The 17,140-nt window shown below is 45.4% G+C and overlaps 1 protein-coding gene across 3 annotated transcripts; it reads left to right on the top strand.

Annotated features, from left to right (window-relative positions):
* Positions 1–1,005: 1,005 nt before the first annotated feature.
* Positions 1,006–11,430, top strand: WEE1 (WEE1 G2 checkpoint kinase). Of its 3 annotated transcripts, none has more exons than XM_066187545.1 (12): positions 1,006–1,699; positions 3,737–3,945; positions 4,428–4,494; positions 4,578–4,750; positions 5,632–5,753; positions 6,347–6,493; positions 6,885–6,980; positions 7,063–7,148; positions 7,242–7,412; positions 7,505–7,650; positions 8,887–8,970; positions 10,065–11,430. In XM_066187545.1, the coding sequence occupies exons 1-12, from the start codon at positions 1,136–1,138 to the stop codon at positions 10,213–10,215; spliced, it is 2,016 nt and encodes a 671-aa protein (XP_066043642.1). In that variant the 5' UTR covers positions 1,006–1,135; the 3' UTR covers positions 10,216–11,430. The 3 variants fall into 3 exon arrangements, with proteins under 3 accessions (XP_066043642.1, XP_066043645.1, XP_066043643.1); XM_066187548.1 differs by having other exon boundaries at positions 8,887–8,989; positions 10,065–10,105; XM_066187546.1 differs by lacking the exon at positions 8,887–8,970.
* The last annotated feature ends 5,710 nt before the right edge of the window (positions 11,431–17,140 follow it).

Below are 17,140 nucleotides of genomic sequence, written 5' to 3'. Positions count from 1 at the left end.
ATCCCAGCGCGCCGAGCTCTGGGAGGTGAATCCTGGCACTGCTGCGCGTCCGGGCAGTAATGCCCTGTGTGCCTGGAGAGCCTGGGCCAGCAGCGAGGAGCTCCACAGGCATACGCAGCTGCCTTCCTTTGGGCTCTGGGGCTCACCTGGCTAGAAAAAAAACCCATTTTTTCATGTGCTTTGTTACCCAAGGGGTTCGTTTTAAGGCGATTTGGTTCAGAAGAGAAGGGCAGGTTCATTTGCTCGGTGTAACCAGACAGAAAACGAAGCCAAGAGGCGAAGCGGTGGCACCTGTAGGGAGACAGGCGCTGATAAACAATATCCACCATCCATGGCCTTTGCTGTGCTGGGACTGAGTCCGTTTGGAAGTGTCCCACAGGAGCGACCAGCACGGACTGCGCGGAGGCTGCTGCGCCACTGCCCTTTAAACCACGTGGATCAAGTTACTGGAAATACAGTAATCTGTCTGCTCGAGCTTAAAAAAAGAACACTTTTAAATGGTGCAGAATATGCTGTTATTATTATTATTATTGTATATTAAATAGTGATGATTATTACGGGCATTTTGCGCTCAGTTTTAGCAACTCAAGGGGAGCAAGACCACGTTGCAGGGGAGCGGCAGCCTCGCAGGGCGGCGCAGTGTCCCCGTGGTGTCCCGGAGCTCCTCGGGCGGTGTCCCCGGAGCTGCCCGAGCCGGGCAGGGCGCTGTCCCCGCGGCCGAGTCGGTATCCCCGCGATATTCCCGGCGCTCCCCGACCGCCGTCTCCAGGCGATTCCCGCTGCCCGGGCGGGGCCGCCCCGGGGCTAAAATGGCGCCGGGCGCGCACCTCACGGGCGGACACGTCCGCGCGGCCGCCTCGGGGCGGGGCCCCGCCCCGGCCCCGCCCCCGCTCTCGCGCCAAAGCGGCCCGTGAGGCGACGGCGCCCGGCCCCGCCCCCGCGCGCCGTGTTTTCAAACCCGGTGGGCGGGCGCGATTGGCCGGCGTGCGCGGCACGTGACCAACGGTCGCGGGAAAGCCGCGGAGTCCGAACGGCGCGCGGCGGGGCCGTTCCCGGGCAGCGCGAGCAGAACCGGCGGCGCACGCGGGCGGAGCGCGGGCAGCGCAGCGGGAGCGGCACGGGCGGAGCGGCCGCCATGAGCTTCTTCAGCCTGCAGCGGGCGGCGCCGCCGCGGCGCGTCTCGGCCCGGCGGGCGGCGGCCCCGATCCGGCAGAAGCTGCTGTTCCTGAGCGGCCACAGCGACTGCGAGGAGGAGGAGGAAGAGGAGGAGGAGGAAGGCTGCGGCAACAGCAGCGCCAACAGCACCGGCGAGGACTCGGCGTTCCAGGAGGCGGACTCGCCGCTCTCGGCCGCGCGCACCCCGGCGCGGAGCGACCCGCCCCTGCTGGAGGAGGAGGAGGAGGAGATGGAGCCGGCGGCGGCGCCGCTGCCGGACGAGGGGGACTCGTGGGAGGAGGAGGGCTTCGGCTCCTCGCCGGTCAAGTCGCCCGGAGCCTATTTCCTGCTCGACTCGCCCTCGCCGCTGGCCCCGCACAAGGACCGGCGCTGCTGCGAGCGCTCCCCGCCGCACCCGGCGGCCGGGGCGTACCGGGGGCCGCGGGGCGAGGAGCCCGGCTCGCCGCTGCCCGACTACCCGGGCACGCCGCCGCACAAGACCCTGCGCAAGCTGCGCCTGTTCGACACGCCGCACACGCCGAAGGTGAGCCCGGGGCGGGGGCGGGCCCGGCCGGTCCGTTATGTAACGGCGGGGGCGCCGCTCGGACCGCGCCGGGGGCTCCGCTCCGGCCGGGGCGGGGCCGGGCGGGGCCGGGCCGGGCGGCGCCGCCTCCCCGCGGGGCGCGCCGCTTGCTTATGAATTAGTCGTATATAAACACAAAAGTGTTCTGAGTTCGGCAGTGTTTAGTGGAAAGTATGTTTGAAAAGTGCGAGCGTAGAGTGTTAAAACTCGTAAAGTAAGTGCCTGAGTGTCGAGTGGGCGTTGGCAGGGGTGTAGCCAAAAAGTTAAAGCTCGACTTAGGGTGTGATCCTGCGTGTCTCTCGGTGAGCTGGCGCGTCCTAGGAGGAATTTCTTTACAGGAAGGGCGATTAGACATCGGAATGGAGTGCCCTGGGGGCGGTGGAGTCACCGTCCCTGGCGGCGTTTAAGGGAAGACTGGACCTGGCACTCGGTGCCGTGGTCTGGGTGACACGGCGGGGCTGTGTCATGGGCTGGGCGCGATGATCAGAGGGCTTCTCCAGCCTGGTGGATTCGGTGATCTGTCGTGTTGGAGTGCTGCTGTCGTGTGCCAGCGCTGGTTCAGCGTCTGCACTCCTGCATCAAACGTGAAAGGCTGTTTGAGCAGTCGATGCTGTTAAACTGATTGAGTCCGAAGTTTAGAGGGAGAGATGGGGTAGCTCCTAACTCTGTCAATAATAGACTTTTGGAAGGCATTTCAACTTTTGAACTCGACGCTGTGTAAAATCCTGTATAGTGAATTTAAATCTAGTGATAATTGGCTTCCTTTCTTCATTACTTTTCATGTAGCCCTTTAGAAGTAATCCTGGGATAATCCCCGGGGATAATCTCCCAGGGGTCTATAGACTATAGATGGAAAACAACTGACTTAAGGTGCGAGGAAGGCATCCTTCTTAATTGATTTTTTGCAGCTTCCCTCTCCAGTGAGGTTTCACTGGTAGAAATCAGTGGTAAAGTTTGTAAAAAGGTAAAATTGGTGACGATTTTACACCTTGTCAGGAGCAGATGCTTCAGAGATGTCAAAGTTTTGTGGAATGTGATACTGAAAAACAAGTTCTTAACACAGCAGTTCAGTGGGATTCTTGAATTAGGTTCCCAGATTCTACATAGGTTATCTTTGGAAGAAGCAGTTGGTTCAGGTATCCAGTGGAAGTACAGAAGTGTGTCCTGAGAAGCACAGATCTTCATCTAGTGCAGATTTGAGGACTGCAGTTGAGATTCTCTTGCACTGAGTGTTCTTCCCTACAGCAGTTTGGGCTTTAGTCCTGTCAGATCTTTATTTTGTTGTTAGGATAAGGTGATGCTCCTGCTTGGGATCCAGTCATCGGCATCCTCACCAGGATAAAGGAGACTCAGGTGCAGACTTTTCAGTGTAATTGGGAGAGGTTTCATCATGTGCTTGGAAAATGCCTGGTCTGGCAAATTACCACCCAGAAGATCAATTTTGGATATTTAACTGACAGCGTAGCCGTGCTGTCAGTTCTTGATCCATTTTTTGTAGGCTCAGGAAAATGCACCAGTGCATCAATATTAAATGTTGCATTTGCTAATTTTTTAAGATTGTCACCTAAATTTGTAGAAACCAAAGATCCTTTCCTGTCCGATCGAAGTTCCACATCATGCATGTGAAAATCATGGTGATACAGTACAGGATTGTCCTCGAGTTTTATCTGTGTTCATTTAATGAACAAAGATTTGTCCAAGAACTTTAGGTGATGAAGCAATTAAAGACAGAAAAAGATTGCTCTCATCATCGTATTTCCTATCTTTTAAAAATAATTAAAATACTCGTTTGCTTGTTTCTGTGTAGATTACAAAGCCTAGTAGTTTCTTAAAAACTTTTTGATGGAAATGCAGGTATTTAAACAACTGATCCTAACTTTAATTAGACAGTACTGTAATGATGGCTTCAGGCATGACCTGACTGTTTGATGTCTAAGGCAATTTCAAGGCTATAAACGGCTATAAATGTTTTGGTTTTGTTTGTTTTTTTAAATACAGAGTTTGCTTTCTAAAGCACAAGGTTTAGGCTCCAGCTCAGTCAAACTTCGAGGGGGCTCGCTGTTCATGAATGTTGGGAAATCGGAGAAGCAAGAAGAAGATTTTAGACAAACTCCTCTTGTGAACATCAATCCCTTCACTCCCGATTCCATGTTTCTTCACAACTCTGAAGGCAAATGTCGGAGGAGGAAGAGGATACACTGGAATGAGTGAGTGACTTGTAGCTTCCTTTGTTAAGCTTGTATTTAAAACTACTTTTCACTGCAAAAATTTTGTTACAGATTGCTTCTAAGAAAGTATTGTTGCTTGCAGGTTGTTAGCAATGTATAATACAGCTCTTAAAGTATGTGTTTCAAGACACATGATGTAATGAAATAATCCTTTAGCACTAGATCTTCTGAGTGCTGTCAGTGAGGACAGACACTATAGGCTGTGTCCTGGTCCTTTACCCTTCATGGAATGGGCCATGCACAGTCTTTTCTTGAGGAGGAAAAAAATGCATTTAATACAAGCGTGAAACATGAAGAAATAAATGACAAAGATATTGGCATGGCAGTTTTATAAATTTGTGTTTACAGATATCTGGTTAACTAAAATGAGATGGGAGTATTAGATCTCAAGAAAATGCAGCAGCTTCTGGGCTTCAGTTTTAAGTTTACTTAAACCATGTTATTTCTGGTGTGAATTTCAGCTCTTGTGGAGAGGACATGGAACCAAGCGATGGAGAGCCTGAAGAAGAAACCATGAGACCTGCTAAGGTACTTAATCTTTAAACCTCAATACTAGTTTTAGCAGTTTGTGGATCTGCAGATCTAAGTATTTTCCTTGGAAATCTTTGCAGCGGATAACAATAACAGAAAGTAACATGAAGTCACGGTATGCAACCGAATTCCATGAGTTGGAGAAGATTGGATCCGGAGAGTTTGGCTCCGTGTTTAAGTGTGTGAAGAGGCTGGATGGCTGCATCTATGCAATAAAACGATCCAAGAAACCCTTGGCTGGTTCGGTAGATGAGTGAGTACTTCCTGCTCTTAAAACTCTCTTCTTAAAATTCTTCTCTTGGTGTTTCTTCTTCACATGGCTCTCTGTGTTGGTGTCTAGAGAAGGCATTTAAGAGGAAAGTATAAAACAAACATGAATTAAATGTAAAATAGTTACAATTTTAAAGCCACTTTTTTTTTTTTTTTCTTCCCATCGACCCCCCAGGTACTGTGCAGTACTGGGGAGAAAAGGCTGATTGGCCTCTCTCCTGCCAGATGTTTGTCCCAGTGTTCTGTGTGGAAACAGATTGTTCTCAAAGTGAGAATAACGCTTCCATGCAAAGGTGATTCTTTGAGAGATAAAAGGAAGGCACTATTCCCAACTGAGTCCTCATCCTTGTCAGCTTGAGTGACATGCAGAGGGGTTAAGTCAGGTTGGGGTAGTGGCATTTGTGAATGAGCCTGTGATTCAGGACTTACCTCCACACTTCTGTAGTGTGGGGAATAGTGTGTTCAAATAGTTATAATATAAAACCCCCCAAGTCTGAGTTGCACGAAATTGCATACCACACTTACAATTTAGGGAATGTTGAGTTCAGTCAGCATTGACTTATGAGCACTTCTATTTTTTCCCTGAAACTTCAGTCATGCATCTCAAAGTTTGCTATTGCTGCTGGTTGGCAAGTATGTAATGGAAGTGTGGCTCCCACACCAAACTCTGTTCCTTGGATGCTCCATTTATTAAATTTTTTCCTATAATGTAAATTATTTTAGCTGTTTGGACATAAGTACAAATCCAGCTTAGGGTGCCACAAAATTGAATAGGAAGATTTTAATTAGAAATACTTACTGCAATAAGAAATTGTACTAATTTTACCTCACAATACTCACATGTGCTGTTGTTGTGACTAACAGGCAGAATGCATTAAGAGAGGTCTATGCACATGCAGTTCTGGGACAACATTCTCATGTAGTGAGGTACTATTCTGCATGGGCAGAAGATGATCACATGCTTATACAGAATGAATATTGCAATGGTAAGTAAATAAGACATACAGGTATCTACAAGCTGTTAACACTGGTTAGGAATTGATTACCCTACTCATAGCTCATGCTATTTCTCTCAACTGACTGATATTCCTTTCTGGAAAAGGCATATCAGATGGATGAAGCAAAAACTGTATGAAGTTGCAGACCAAGTCATGCATGTTCAAGAATGGAAGTACTGCCAGGCATTTGTGAGCAGCAGAACTGTTCTTTCTTCTGTACAGTAGTGCAAGCTGGAACAGAGAAAATTGCTAGAGTTTCCATTAAAAAGGGAGATTAAACCTGATTTCTGAAGCATTTTGCTATTATTGATGCCCTGACAGAGATTTGAGAGAGAGCCCTTTCCCTTGTGTTGATATCCTGTTAGTTTGTGTGGCAACTATGAGAGGAAGGAATTTTATTATATTGTTATAGGGCTAAAAAGAGGATACAGCACTATATTTTACACTGACTGTATACTGCCAGCAAGTTCTTTGTGATATATTCACTTAATTTTGGGAGCTAGTTGTCATTACTTTGTCAGCTGTTTGATGTAAAAAAAAAACAAAAACAAAAACCCTTGGTTTTTTTCATGTTGTTTCAGGTGGCAGTTTAGCAGATGCTATAAGTGAAAATTACAGGAATATGCGTTACTTTACTGAACCAGAACTGAAGGACCTGCTGCTTCAAGTGGCTCGAGGTTTAAAGTACATTCATTCAATGTCCCTGGTACACATGGATATCAAACCTAGTAAGTTTGTAACTGCTTTACTCTCTATTGACAACTTGCTCAGTTCATTTAATCTGCTGTAGAAAAATGAACAGTTAGCCACACCTTACTAACTGTAAATTCTTCCCTGAAGTTCTGAATAGGAGCACAAAGATGTCAGTTATAAAATTGGCCAGCAGACCTAAACTGTTGAGTTTATCTTTGGTCCTTTTTGTGTAATTGACTCTACTTGCATAACACTTGGCTGCCTTCCCAGCAGAGGGGCCACAGCGAGTCAGTTATAGCTTCTCACTCTTTGAACAGCATATATATACAAATAAAACTTCTGCATGGCTAAAGCAAACTGTAGTGAAACTAGGTCAAGTAGAAATTGTAAACGAATGTTCCTTTTAAGAATTCTACTCTTTTTCAGGTAACATTTTCATATCTAGAACATCAGTCCCAAGTATAACTCTCGAGGAAGGTGATGATGATGACTGGTCATCTGATAGAATCATATTTAAAATAGGTGAGAAACAGCACGCTTGTGTGCCAAAGAACTTGCATCATGTCGTTGTCTTCTGAAAAGTAACTTTCTCCTCTCCTTGCAGGTGACCTGGGCCATGTAACTCGAGTCTCGAGTCCTCAAGTGGAAGAAGGTGACAGCCGTTTCCTTGCTAATGAAGTCCTACAAGAGGTAACTGTTCTGTTTGTGGGAAACAGTGATGTTAGGCCTGCATGCTCTTTCCTTTAGGAAAAAAATGGTGAACTTCTTTTTTTCTTTTTCAAGAACTACACTCACTTGCCAAAAGCAGATATTTTTGCTCTTGCTCTGACTGTTGTCTGTGCTGCTGGGGCTGAACCACTCCCAACTAATGGGGACCAGTGGCATGAAATTCGGCAAGGAAAACTGCCCAGACTACCACAAGTGCTTTCTCAAGAATTACTGGACTTACTAAAAGTAAGAACTCGTGTACTGTTGACTCGTTGATAAGCGTAATTTATTGTCTTGCTGGCCTTAACAAGGATGCCTTGTTTTCATTTTTTCCCAAGGTTATGATTAATCCTGATCCTGAGAAAAGGCCTTCAGCAGTGGCACTAGTGAAGCATTCAGTGCTTCTCTCTGCTGCGAAAAAGAGCGCAGAGCAGCTCCGGATAGAGCTGAATGCTGAAAAATTCAAGAACTCGCTCTTGCAGAAGTAAGTGTGTCCTTGAGGTCCTTCAGCAGGGCTTGGTTTCTAACAGGTTCTCACCTGAGAGTGATGATAAAACACGAGTGTCCTTGTTTGTCGGTGAGATCCACAAATCTGTATGCATGTGTGTACCTGAGAGCACAAAGTGGGTCATGGAACTTTAAAAGGAATTTTCTCCACAGAAAGAACTGCTTGAACACTCCAAGGGAATCTCAACAGCACTATTAGTATTCAAGGCATACAAAACATTATGGTTTTAAACAAATGTTTCAGGGCAGTGCACACTTTCGTGATAGGTACAGCCTAGCTCACATCTGTATGATTTGAGTCTGTCTTTTCCTCGGTCATTTGTACATTGAAATGTCAGAAAAATGGCTTAACCGACCTGTTTTGGATTTAAATGGCACATCAGGAATGTTATTGGACTAATTTGACCTGTACACAGCAATGTTATCGGGTCACCAGAGAATAATATATCCGGAGGTCATCTTGTCCTACCCCCTGCTCAAACACTCTGAATTAAAGCTTGGAAGAAGAGATTCCCTTTAGGAAAGTCTGATCTCTGCTTAAGCTTCAGGGAAGGAGTTAGTAAATTAATAAGCAGCCATCTGACTCTTTCATTGCAGTTATCTTTGCATGTGTTATGCATAATGGGCAGGCTTTTATGAGGGAATATAGAACACTGATTTTTGCATGTTATGTCTCAAATGAAGATGTTAATTTCATGTTCAGGTTCACTCCATTGTTACCTGCTTATCTTGCCATTGCTAGTCTTGACCACAGCCAGATGTACTAGATTAGCTGCTTATCTTTATAATATTATGAATTATATTAAAAGAATAATCAGACAATTTGTGCAGGGTGCTAAATGCAGATTTGCTGAGGTAAGCTGCTTGCTTGTATGAAGACAACATATTTTTGCATCACTTGAAAGAGAAAACTGGCAAAGCTAGTGTTTTGTGAAGATTCCTGGCCTGGTAACAAAGATGCATCCTTATCAATCCAAGAATGATTTTAAAAGAACACTTAGTCATAGTAATTTTTAATGTTGTGTGGCGAAGTGCTCCATGACATACTTCCGGTTGTTTAGGAGGAGAGCATTTTCTTTGTTTTGGGTTTGGCTTTTCTTAAATTCTTCATGCATTTGAACCTTTTAAAATACCACTTTTGTGTGTAAGTCACCTTAAGTGAAAACAATCCTTTTAAGGCAACTCAGCTTTTCTACTGTGTTGTCCTCTTCAGAGGAAGGAAGAATTCAAGATTTCTAGGCAAGAACTCAAGACTTCTAGGGAAGAGTGGAAGGATATTGGGAAACTTAATTTCCTGGTAATGGTGTGGTGGTTGGGTGAGCACACGTGTGTATATTTGTGACCGATGTTCACAAGGAAGAGGACTGAAAATTGGTTGCATTCTCTTTCGGTGAACTGGCACAGTAATAATGTGGGGGTGATTAGACGGGGCACGGGTGTTAATGATACTTTGGCTTACAAGAATGGGAATTGCTTTTTAAACTAAAACATATAGCTTAAAACAATACACCTACACCAATATGCAGCAAGCTTGTAAAATTTGATTTTGTTTGGTAGCTAGATGTGAAGTGAGATTACAAATACTAGCTCTTATACTAGAGAAAGTTCTTTAGTGGATAGTTTGAGATGGTGGAAGGAAGAGAGTATGGGGGAAGGCTGAGGCTTAGCCATATGTCAGTATTTGAAGAAAGGAGAACAGTCCATGGGGGAAACCTTTATAAAGATAGCTGTGCTCTTTAGTTGGACTGTTTTATAGTTTTATCCTGAGTTTGATTTAACTTTGTCCTCAGCCTGGGTATTGGTAATTCTCTGAAACAGAACAGTTGGCAGAATGTTGCACAGGGGCCTGTGCTGCCTTGAGTGACTGTGCCTCGCAGGCTCCCATTTTTGTTAGGCAAAAAACATGGAGGTGGTGATCAGCTTTTGATGTGGGTGTGCAAAAGGGAAAGGATGTTCCTGAGTTGTCTGTTGCCAGTTATCCACACCTGTGTTCATCTAATGAGTCTCCCACAGAAGATCTGGTGTGGCTCAATATGCTTCTGTTGGGCAAGCCTCAGTCATGAACTCTGACTTAACATGTGGCTTGTGCTAGGGAAGTAAAAGCACCCTGCTCTGTCCTGGTAATGGAAGTGTTGAGCTGCTTGTAACAGGCTGGATTTCAGAATCCTAGTTGTGTGAAGTTTTTATTTCCTTCCCTTGCTTTTCCGAAGCAAGAACATTTAGACAAGTACTGAGCATCCCACCTCTGCCCTCTGATTGGAAAGAGGTGGATGCGAGTCAAAACGCCCTCAGTGTGACCTAAAATTGACTTAAAGTTGAGCTATCTCTCTGGCTGTGCTGAGCCCGTGTCCCCGCGGGTGCTGCTGGCTGTGACAGTGTCCCTTGTTGCAGGGAGCTGAAGAAGGCGCAGATGGCCAAGGCGGCGGCCGAGGAGCGCGCGCTTTTCACCGACAGGATGACCACCAGATCCACAACACAGAGCCGCCCGTCCCGCCTCATCGGGAAGAAAATGAACCGCTCCCTGAGCCTCACCATATACTAACCATGGAGCCAGAGGAGCTGCAGATGGCCACAGCTTCTGTGCCAGACCCATGGTACTGATCTTGTCCTGTGATCAGTGTCACCAGTTTTACAGCTGTTTTTTCTGGGTTTTTACTTGTACCCTATGACTGATCTGCTGTTAACCGTTGGAGTTAATGGACTCGGTTACACTCCTGTCTGTAGAGGATCCTGGATGTTGTTCCATAAGCCTTTCGGTTACACTGTTAGATGTTACGTTGTCCCAGGGTTAACCACTATAGTGGTGTGCTGCTTTGTAGTGTTACAGCATTGTAATAAGAAGCAATATCCCTAATCTTTTAAGAAGGAGGGAGGGGGCCTTACTTTGATAGTTAAATTTTTTTTTTGTTTGTTTGTTTGTTTGTTTTGTTTTGTTTTGTTTTGTTTTTTGGAGCAGAGGGGGAATAACTTTTGAAAGACAGGCTTTAAGGCCACCTACAGTCAATGTACCTGATGTCAGGTAGACTTGTGAATTTTGTGTATTCAACTGGGAGCACTTTGTAGGCATTGCATAAACCACAGCTTAGGAACCTGTGGAATTAAGTGCCATGTGGAACTGCTGCTATTTTTAGTTCAATGTCCTTGCTGTAAACTGTAGCATTAAAACAATCATTATTGTGTTAATAGGCTTCTTAAAGCAATTAAGTGAAACAAATGTAAGCTGCATTTTAGTGAAGGCAGCATTTTTCTCTCAAAGCTAGTGCATTGTGAAAAAATGCACCAATTTAATATTTGGACTCTGTCTTGCAGTTGTTAATGTCTTTGCTATTAATGTTTTGTTCTTCTTTCTAATAAGGTTCTCTGAATGTTCATATTTTCTTCAGTTGCCCATTCTTGAGGCTATTGTACGTTTGGTTTTTTTATGTTGAAATACCTGTAAATAGTTCTTTAGTGTGTTCAGGTTGTTTTTCATTGTTTATGTACATAAGTTTGATCATGCTTATAGTGTACTATACAGAAACTGCAGTCTGGGATGCCGACAGACAGCTTAACTATTTAGTTTGAAGTTTCAAAATGTGGAACAGAATGTGGCCGTGGAACCGGTGCTGTAATTGAGCCTAGGCTGACAGAAGAACTATTGTGATTACTGGCTTGTCTCTTCATTCATTTTACTTCAAAAAAATGTTTCCCTTTGTGCTCTGTTTGTTCTTACTAGTGTTGAATTTGAATATTAAAGTTAAAAGTTCTGTTTGTTTAATATTGTGTAACACTTATTTAACTTTGTAGTTTTGGAAACAAAATACTGAGTTGGGAATATACTATGGCAAGTCCTGATGAGATCTGCTTCCCACTCATGCCTAATGCTTGTGATTCCCTCTTATGAGAGTGGGACTGAAATAAGACACTTGCTGGTAGTTAGGAGAGAAGGATCCTAGTCCATGTGTCTGTGTCCGTAGCAGTCTGCCTCTGCAGCCTCAGGAATAGTATTGCACTGGGAAAGAGGAAACCCCTGGAAGAAGTGGAACCCATGACTGATGGTGGAGGAATAGAAACTATGAAGAAATAGCTGGGTCTGAGGTGAGGGGAAAAACACAGGAACTGATGAGAATGGGAAGAGAGGTGCTGATTTGGAAGTTGGGAAGAAAACAGTGGGAGGAGTTGGAATATTTCAGGAACACAATAATGGCATGTTCTGTGGCATGGAGGCACATGGAAATAAGAGAGACATAGTAAATAAAAGCTTAATAGATCAGTTTATTGTGGAAGTTTTTACCTTGTATTCTAGCTGCAGGTGACTGAGAGAAGCTGTGTCTGAATTCTATGGACTCATAAAACTCAGCTTTGCAATTGGCAGAAAATAACAAAGTAAGAGTTCTCAGTTCTAGTCATATGACAGTGAAATTCAGAGTACTGGTTTAAGGTATATGAATACCGATATTTTTCTGATAACTGAATATGCAGTTATCAGAAAAAGTTGATACGCTGGAATACTTTCAGGTTTTTACTTTAAAAGATAGCCCTGTCTTGTTTGTGAGAGAATTGAAAATATATGGTTTTGCTGCAGTGTTTTAATGTTCATCTACATTAAGTGAGACCTTTAAGCATACTTCTAAACAGTCAGAAATACCAATTGGTGAGTGATCAGTGAGCCTGAACCTTTCTATCTCTACAGTGTAAAAAAACCTGTTACACCTGTTACAGTTCTGTGCTCCACCCATTTTCCATTTTCAGAGGCCTGTAGCATCCGTAGAGGCATTGCTGTGCAAGCAAGCTGTGCTGGGGGCTTGGAGATCTGTGCTCCTGGCTGGGTAAGGAATTGCCTGGATTGCTGGGCCCAGGGAGATGGTGGATGGAGGTGTGTCTATCCTGCTGGAGGCCGGTCACCAGTGGTGTTCCTCAGGGATCGGTGTAGGGCCCAGTCCTGTTTAATGTCTCTGTCAATGATCTGGGTGAGAGGACCAAAGGCTCCCTCAGTTTGCAGATGACACCAAGTTGTGCAGGAGTGATGATCCGTTGGAAGGCAGGAAGGCTCTGCAGAGGGATCTGGACAGGCTGGATCAACAGGCTGAGGACAGAACTGCAGGAAGTTCAACAAGGGTGAGGGCCAGGTCCTTACCCTGGGTCACAACAACCCCAGGCAGTGCTACAGGCTGGGGGAGGGAGGAGTGGCTGGAAAACTGCCCAGTGGAAAAGGACCTGGGGGTGCTGCAGCACAGGCTGAACATGAGCCTGGGCAGCGGTGGCCAGTGGCAGCCTGGCCTGGATCAGCAATAGCAGGTCTGGCAGGACCAGGGCAGGGGTTGTCCCCTGTGCTGGGCACTGGTGAGGCCACACCTCGAGTGCTGTGCCCAGTTCTGGGCCCTCACTGCAAGACAGACATTGAGGGGCTGGGGAGAGTCCAGAGAAGGGCAATGGAGCTGGGGAAGGGTCTGGGGCACAAGTCCTGTGAGGAGCAGCTGAGGGAGCTGGGGCTGTTCAGCCTGGAGAAAAGGAGGATCAGGAGAGACCTTATCACTCTCTACAACTGCCTGAAGAGACATTACAGCCAGGTGGGGTCAGCTTCTTTTCCCAAGTAACGGAGATAGGACAAGAGGAAACAGCTTCAAGTTGTGCCAGGGGAAGTTTACATGGGATATTAGGAACTCTTTCTTCTCTGAAAAAGTTGTCAAGCCTTGGAACAGGGTGCCCAGGGAAGTGGTGGTGTTGCCATCCCTGGGGTAATTTAAAAGCTGTGTGGATATGGCACTTTGGGACATGGTTGAGTGGTGGACTTGGCAGTGCTGGGTTAACAGCTGGATTCCATGATCTTAAGGGTATTTTCCAACCTACAGAATTCTGTGGGTCTATTCTAGTGCTGGTCACAGGTTTTGTGTGCCATTGATGGGATACTCTGCTTAAACCATAGGACTGGAGTGACTTCAACTTTTTCCTGTGTGCCAAGGACAGTTTTTAAAAAGGCATTTCAGGGTTCCAAAGTAATGTATGGGAGCAGTAAGAATCATGAAATTTTATCTTGAGTTTTCATGAGCGTTTCTGATGCAGATGTTGAGGCAGTGAATCCTGGCTGCAACAACGGCTAGTGGGAAGGAGCAGAGAATTTGGGAAGTGTGTGTTAATGCTTCCCATGAATATTCCCAGCATCCAGTGATTCATGATTCAGATGTTTACTGAGTAAGAAGTGGTATCTATTTTTACTGACATAGAAGGGGGTTTCTTTTTTTAATAGGAACAATTTTACAGTAATTTTGGTAGCTTACAAATTATTGCAAAAACTACTTGGGCCAAACTTGCCTGTAGTTGAGCAAGTTGCCTTTGCAGCTGGAAAAAGAAGCTTCTCACCTCTCACAAAAATGTAGAGTTGGATATTAGTTGAGATTCAACCAAGCATGGTGTAACAGGGTGAGCTTCAGCACTTGAAAAGGAACCTCTTATTTGAATTTAAGAAGCAAGCATTAGAGTTGGGTCGCAAACGTGTTCTTCAAATAGCTACATTTAATGTTTAACCTTATTTTTCCTTAATTCATCTAGCTTAAATTTCCAAAGCTTAACTTTTTTTGATCAGACTACACGACTTCATGAAGAACTCAAAGTGAAACTCAAGAACTCAAGTAAAAATACTTGAAAGCAGGTATTTCATACCCCCACCTCCTCTTGACATTTGTCTGCTCCTTTATCTTCTCCATCTTGTAATGATGCATCACTGGACAACACTACCTGCTTGGTCTTGCTCAGTCTTTCTGCATCTTCCGACAGAAAAGTGGGTTTTCTATAAAGACGTGACACCATTTAACACTAAAAAATGAATTTCAAGTATCAAGGACTGATTCACTCTTTGGGTAATTCATCTTGCAATTCAAACCTTTCCATTGTCTGTAGAAATACTGATGGGTTTGCAGGCTACACCCTTGAATTGAATCATAAATGGTATACTTCAAAAAATATTGAATCACATCTGGTGTTCAAATACTACATGAAATTCTGTTTTTGCCATTACTGTCAAAATGTACTTGGAGGTAATTTGTGTATGTTTTTTTGGTTTGTCTTTGGTAAGGTATCCCCACACAGCAGTTGTCTACGGTTTTTTATAGTTTTTGTTGGGTTAATTTTTCAGTTTCCAAGTATCATGTTGCCCTATTAGCTGGAATGGATCTGAATTACTAAACTGTGGAACGCAACGTCTTACTGTCAAGTTGGCTTATTTTGGAAGTTACAGACAAGTTTTACCTCCACTTAGAAACTGAGTTAAGCACTGCTTGTATATTCCAAAGTAGGATTTCAGTGTCACAGTTTGCATTACTTTGAGAAGTTTCATGAATAAAAGTATACTTAGGCACCCTGTCCTTGCTGATCTGGGACAGGGGAGCACCATGTGTTTGACGCCCTCCCAAAATCTGGCCAGCTGGACCTTGCCTGAATGTGTTTTGTAGTCTCCAGCAACACCTGCTGGACAAAATTGTTAAATGTGCACTGAATTTTTGTCTTGGAAGTGTTTTGTGTGCTGGGATGACACTCGACCCCGATTGTTAGAAGGCATTATCTTGTTCTGCAGCAGTGATTGAGCATTCTTGCCAGCAGGAGCTCAGGTAAGCCTCCTTTAATTTGTTCCAGTGCCCCCTTTGGTTGCGTAGGCTTGGAAAAGGCACCCTCACGATGTGTCCGTATGTGGTTTGGTGTGTAACATGTGCATGTGTTTAATAAACCTCTGTGTGCGCTACCTACAAATATCCCTGCTGTAGCTGGGCTTGAGGACCCTGCCCTAAACGTGGCCAGCAGAGTCAAATCCCGGCTGTGCCCTGCTGAGCCCTCCCTCCCTACCTCCAGGGAAGCCTGAAACCCTCCAAGGGAGCGCTGCTGAGCTGACCGAAGGTTCTCAGCTCCAGAAACGCGGCACAGACAAAGCAGGAGGAAACTGGGCAGGACAGCACTCAGGAAACAGAGGTCTCGCTTCTGTCTGAGAGCTGGAATTGGATGAAGATTCTGTCTTCCCAAAGTATAATGGAATTGGGTTACGGGAAAGGGCGGTGCCCCGAGGAGAGAATATTGCTGTGCCTAATTAAACAGGAAGCAATTTATTATTGTTTAACATGTTGCTCAGAGATCTGAGGTTGAAATGAACTTGAGATTCTGGAAAGTCTTGAAAAAGCTGAAGCAATGGTTTCAAAGATCTTTTTCTTTTTGCCAGTCATTTAACTCCTTTACAGTCCACAAAATGAGCATTTAGCACAACATCTGAATTTATCATGCTGGTCTAAACTGATTTCTGCTTGACTCAAGATGAAAGCAGACTAAGTGGCCTGACTCTGATTAACGATCTGTGTATCCCTCAGGTTGCTGCCAAGCAAGTGGGCTAATGGACATAAAACCTGCTGCTGGTGCTGAATTTACGCACAGGAAGATTCTACGTGTTCAGCTTGCATCCTGATGGAGAAGCTTTGTTCATCGATTCATTTACAAACAGCAGAAGGAACCACTAATGAAAGTATTTTAGGCAAGGTGTTTCACAGGGGTAGGGGAGCAGGAGAAATACCTGCTATTCCCAACTTTTAGTAGTCTCATCAACCTTAGGTGATGTTTCTGCCTCTGCAGCTCTTGCCTCTTTTCACTGTCATCTACTTATGTGTTAAGATGTTCAGGGCAGAATCTCCCCAAATATTTGATCCATGCCTTAGAACTTGGGATTTTAAACTCCTTCTGATCTTGCAGACATTGAGTCAAGGCTGGATTGATGGGCCAAGGCCATTGTATGGGGTTCAACAAGGCAAAGTGACAGGTCCTGCCCTTGGGTCTCAACAACCCTGGGCAGCACTACAGGCTGTGGGCAGGGTGGCTGGGAAGCTGCTCAGGGGAACAGGACTTGGGGGTGCTGGTCAACAATGGCTGAACATGAGCCAGAGTATGCCCAGGTGGCCAAGGAGGCTTGTGTCATAAATAGTGTGGCCAGCACAGCCAGGCAGTGATTGTTCCCCTGTACTGGGCACTGGTGAGGCCTCACCCCCAGTGCTGTGTCCAGTCCTATGAGGAGCAGCTGAGGGAGCTGGGGGTCTTTAGCCTGGACAAAAAGAGGCTCAGGGGAGACTTTATTTCTCTCTGCAACGGCTTAAAAGGAGGCTGTAGCCAGGTGGGGATCAGTCTCTTCTCCCAGGTAACAGCAATAGGACAAGAGGAAATGGCTTCAAGCTGCTCCAGGAGAGGTTTAGATGGGACTTCAGGAAAAATTTCTTCACTGAAAAGGTTGTTAGGCATTGGAACAGGCTGTCTATGGAAGTGGTGGAACCACCATCCCTGGAAGTGAAAAACATGTGGATGTAGCACTGAGGGAAATGGTTTAGTGGTGAACGTGGCAGCGCTGGGTTAACTGGGAGGCGCAATGGTACTGGAGGTCTTTTCCAACCTTAAAGATTCCACAATTCTGACTGACTGTCTTGTACATTAACCCTGCTTAAACAGCTTTTTCCATTGGCTCTTTC

The sequence above is a fragment of the Chamaea fasciata genome, unplaced genomic scaffold (assembly GCF_029207755.1).
Source record: "Chamaea fasciata isolate MVZ Bird 193981 ecotype frontalis unplaced genomic scaffold, bChaFas1.0.hap1 SCAF_7, whole genome shotgun sequence".
NCBI lineage: Eukaryota > Metazoa > Chordata > Aves > Passeriformes > Sylviidae > Chamaea > Chamaea fasciata.
This window is presented reverse-complemented; position numbering and strand designations above follow the sequence as displayed.

Bases quoted from the DNA above. Each gene is read 5' to 3' on its own strand.
- WEE1 (XM_066187545.1), top strand. From the start codon at position 1,136: ATGAGCTTCTTCAGCCTGCAGCGGGCGGCGCCGCCGCGGCGCGTCTCG. The intron at 3,946-4,427 runs GTGAGTGACTTG...TGTGAATTTCAG, and splicing joins AAGAGGATACACTGGAATGA to CTCTTGTGGAGAGGACATGG. The intron at 7,149-7,241 runs GTAACTGTTCTG...TTCTTTTTCAAG, and splicing joins CTAATGAAGTCCTACAAGAG to AACTACACTCACTTGCCAAA.